Here is a 4,557-nt window from a genome sequence, read left to right as displayed (position 1 = left end):
GGACTTATATATATATATATATATATATATATATATATATATATATATATATATTCAGTGTCAGCTAGCTTTAACTCGACTTCTTATTTAAAAGAGAAACATTTTGGTTCTTTTAAATGAAGTTTTTCTTGTAGGTGAACTGAAATGAAACGGCTCGTATACATTTCATAAACTTTTACAAATAATGTCAGATTTCTCTCTCTGACCACATGTTGTGCCTCACTGTCTTTGTTTCCCTCAGGACCCGAGCGCTGTCTCTCAGGCAGATCCTGAGTTGTCTCCTGGTGTACCTCTGGGATGTTTACTCCAAAGCTGTTCCTTCGGGCAGAGAAATCGTTTGTCTGATGTCTCTCTGCTTCCTGTTGGCTGCCATCACTGGCGGCCTGTTGCACTGGTGGCTGTCAGACACGCTGAAATATGAGCATGCAGCATCTGTGCAGACCGCCTGCTTCTACAGCGTGTGCATGCTCCCGGCCTCCTTCCTGTGCCACCCTCTACGCTGCGTGCTGACCTTGATCCTGCCGACGGCGTGCACCAAACAGGGACGTAAACTCCTGGTGTCGGCCTCCGTCATGGTTTTAGTGTTGAACGTGGTCCCTAACATCTCAGCCAATGTTGGGGCAGTCGCACGCATCCTGAAGTGCACCGCTGAAGGTTTCACCAGAACTTTGTTGAACTCAACCGAACCCTTCAACAGAGCCAAGAACGACCTCATGAAGGAAGCCATGGAAGTGTGGAGGGAGGACCTGAGTGTCGTCAGCCATTTAAGACATCTGGATCATTACACGCACATCGACGTGTCAGAAGTCAGAAGCACATTCGTCCATCTCATCAGTCAGATAGAGGCTAACTTCTCACACGCCAAGGACCTGCTGAAGGAATACAAGCTGCTGTCCAACAGGATCCTTGCAGCCGTTTTTGTTGCATTGCTAGTTGTTGAGTCTGTGCGCTACTTAAAGTCCTACCTGATGTCGGTTCGGTTTGATAACGGCTTCATCTCTGAAGCTCTCAGACACAAAAATTCTCAAGACGGTCCAAAGATCTGCAGAGTAACAAGCCAGGAATGTGCCTCGTGCTTCATTTCTCTGGTTGTCGTAACAATTTACTTTCTTGCAATAACTTTGATCGTGGTTTTGGATCATGTGGTCTATCATATAGTTCAGATGATTGTACCCTGGCTGATGGATCTTCCTCCAACAACTGCTAGCATCAGTGTTAGTTATCAGGTGAGACGGCACATGGTTTGCATGTTGTAGTGTTCTCTCCTTGGGTTTTCATCAGTTTGCTTTTGTGTTTGTTACCGAAGGTTACGTATTTCCCTCCTGGCTTGTGCATCATCCCTCAAGCGTGCGTCACACGGGAGCTGACGGATTTCCATAAGGTTTACAGCTGGACCTTTGACCCCGAGCCGTTGCTCTGTAACGTGACAGCATCAGCCCCGAGCCACGGAGTGTCGCTCCTGTTGGGAGGTCTCTGGATGATGAGCTACCTCCTGGTGTTCCTGGAGCTTTATGCAAGACGGCTTCGCCGACAAGTCTGCATCTCGTTTTTCAGGGAACAGGAGGAAAGGAGAAAAGCCCATCTGACGAGGAAAATACTGGAGAAGGAGAAGAAAAAGAACAATCAGGAGAATATTACCATTAAAATTTGTGGTTCCGAGTGAAACTTCACTCATTTTTTTTCTACTATTACTGTGAAGTTTCTGTAACACAGTTAAGTACAAGTGCACGTACAAACTGTAACATCTGTTCATGTGCAAAACTCTGTGGAAGTAACATGTTAATTGTACAATAATTAAATATTATTATCATATATATATATATTATTAATTATATATTTTGTCCTGTTTGTAATAGTTTTTGGCATTTCTTTGAGGCGGATTTCCTTTAGGTAAACATTTGATGCATTTTGAAGAGGCTTTTTGTGGAATATGAAGATAAGTTTTGTGTACAAGACTCAGAGTCATGCACACAGCTTTTGACAGATACCTCACTCCATATTGTTGAACAGCCTTAGTTTGTAGAAATAGAACCAACAAAATCATGGCTAGTTCGAATGGACTCTCCTCCAAAACAGACAGTTACCGTCTCACAACACCTTAAATCTAAAATCTTTTTTTCTTCCGCTTATCCGGGGTCGGGTCGCAGGGGTAGCAGCTTAAGTAGGTAGGCCCAGACTTCCCTCTCCCCAGCCGCTTGGTCCAGCTCCTCCAGGGAAATCCCAAGGCGTTTCCAGGTTAGCCGAGAAACATAGTCCCTCCAGCGTGTCCTGGGTCTTCCTCTGGGTCTCCTCCCAGTGGGACGTGTCTGGAACACCTCACCAGGGAGGCGTCCAGGAGGCATCCTAACCAGATGCCTGAGCCACCTCAACTGGCTCCTCTCGATGTGGAGAAGCAGCGGCTCTACTCTGAGTCCCTCCCGGATGATCGAGCTTCTCACCCTATCTCTAAGGGAGAGCCCAGACACCCTGCGGAGAAAACTCATTTCGGCCGCTTGTATCCATGATCTCGTTCTTTCGGTCACAACCCAAAGCTCATGGCCATAGATGAGGTCAGCCACTCTCCCTTTTTTCAAACTGATCAGCTCTTATTTTTCCACCTAAGCATTTCCTCCAATATTCTACATTTGTTCATCTGATCTGTTCACTCCTGCTCCCTGAGCAGTAGCGATGGTGAAAAATAGGCCCAACCCAGCCCACCCCCCTTTCTCTTTCTGAGGCTATGTCACAGCAGTTGCGATGGTGAAAAACAGGCCCTACGCCCACCCCTCCATTCTCTTTTTGAGGCTCTGTCACAGCAGAGAAAGAGAAAGGAAGGGGATGGGGTTGGTCTTTCCCCATCACAATATTACCATGTACTGTATAAAATACTTTCTAATGATGTTATAAGTATCATTATATATGTTGTTGTGGTTTCTGGGTTTTGTCTTGTTTTTTCTTTCCGCAGGTCTAGAGGTAGACTTCAATGAAGTTGATTTGTGTTCTCTTTATCAGAGTCAGAGTTTCTTTATTGTCATTCGCACCTCATGTGGTACATGTGGTGGAGCGAAATTATGTACACAGGGTCCCAGTTCTGTCCCCTCCTGATCCTGAGGCTGTGATCAGTCTTACATCGGGGAAATTAAACAGCCACTGACCAAAAGAATGGCCCAGCACAGAAGATCAACATCAGGCCAGGACTCTGCGGTCTACACTCATCTCCAGGCCAGCGGTCACTCTTTCAGGGATGAAGATGTTCACATCCTGGACAGAGAGGAACGATGGTTTGAGAGAGGAGTAAAGGAGGCCATCTTTGTGAAAAGAAACCGTCCATCATTAAACAGGGGTGGAGGCCTCCGGGTTCAACTGTCCCCCTCTTACAATGCTGTGATTGCTAGTATCACTCAGCCCTCTGTGAATAGTACACAGCCATCAGTGTGCTAATGATCCATTGTTAGGCTGATGGTCCTTCTTGAGCATGTGATCAGCTGGTTTTGGTTGTCAGCAGCAAACTGGTTGATCCACTCTGAGAAGGTGCTATTTAAGAGACTGAGCTGAATACAGCTCCTCAGACTGAAGAAGTCTCTCGGATGAGAGACGAAACGTTTCTACATTTTTTTGTTGATTTGCTTTGTTTTGTTTTTTTGAATGTCCAGAGGACCAGATTTAACTTTTTTAGATTTTTCTACCTCGATTATTGAGCATGCATCAGGATAGTTTTCAAGATTGTCCTCCAGGACGTCCGTACATTTTGCATTTTTTTCCACCCTCCTTTTTTACAAGCCTTCCTGCGTCGGCTGCTGAAAAGCACTTGACTCCGAGGTCTTCCACATGTCGTTTGACAAACTCCAGTCCAGATTTAATCTGAGTTTTCTCTTCTGTGCCTCTCTTCCATAAAACTTATACCAGGGAAAAAACTGGGCAACAGTTGTTGTATGCACAGACAAACAAATTCACGTGAAAAAGGCTCATTCAGAGGACCAGATTGAACTTTTTTGGATTTTTCTACCTGGATTATTGAGCATGCATCAGGATAACAGGTAAGATAGTTTTTCTTTATCACTTTTCAACAGGACCCCACGTTGAATTTGTCAGAATATCCTTTTAGGGTTATTTTTTCTAGAATTCATATGTGTTCATTACAGTTCACCTGCAGCTGTAGAAGTAACACAGGAACATATATGACAAACACTGCAGCAAGCATTGCTGCAAGCATTTCTGCGTGTCGTGCCGACATTTGGCTCAGGTTGGTGTGATTCAGTGCTCTCACTGAGCATAAACTGATGACAGGACTTCCTGTGTCTCAGGAGCTTTTCTTCTGAGAGCTGCAGACTGAAGCCCACACCTGTGGTTTCTCTTCATGTTGTATCTGCTGAACGTGCATGCAGCACCACCTGACAGCTGTTTTATCACCAAAAACACATGAACATTCTGGGCCTCTCTAAAAATTCCCATCACAATTACTGTACATTAAATAGACAGAACAACAAACAACCAACAAGAGATGCTGCAATATTAGAAATAAAGAAGGAAACGACCAAAATTATTTTAAAGGAATAAGTTTGTGTGTGTGTGTGTGTG

The 4,557-nt window shown here is 44.7% G+C and overlaps 1 protein-coding gene across 1 annotated transcript in view; it reads left to right on the top strand.

The window, feature by feature from the left end:
• The window catches only part of LOC119416625 (osteoclast stimulatory transmembrane protein), a 3,034-nt gene extending 1,371 nt beyond the window's left edge, over window positions 1–1,663 (top strand). Inside the window, exons 2-3 of the mRNA XM_037683815.1 lie at window positions 242–1,226; window positions 1,307–1,663. Of these exons, the coding sequence (XP_037539743.1) occupies window positions 242–1,226; window positions 1,307–1,663 (1,342 nt within the window). The remainder of the gene's footprint in view (window positions 1–241; window positions 1,227–1,306) is intronic.
• Window positions 1,664–4,557: the final 2,894 nt, after the last annotated feature.

Source organism: Nematolebias whitei, chromosome 11 (genome assembly GCF_014905685.2).
Source record: "Nematolebias whitei isolate Nwh7 chromosome 11, NemWhi1, whole genome shotgun sequence".
Taxonomy (NCBI): Eukaryota; Metazoa; Chordata; class Actinopteri; order Cyprinodontiformes; family Rivulidae; genus Nematolebias; species Nematolebias whitei.
Note: the sequence above shows the minus strand (reverse complement) of the source record. Positions and strands in the feature narration are given on the sequence as shown.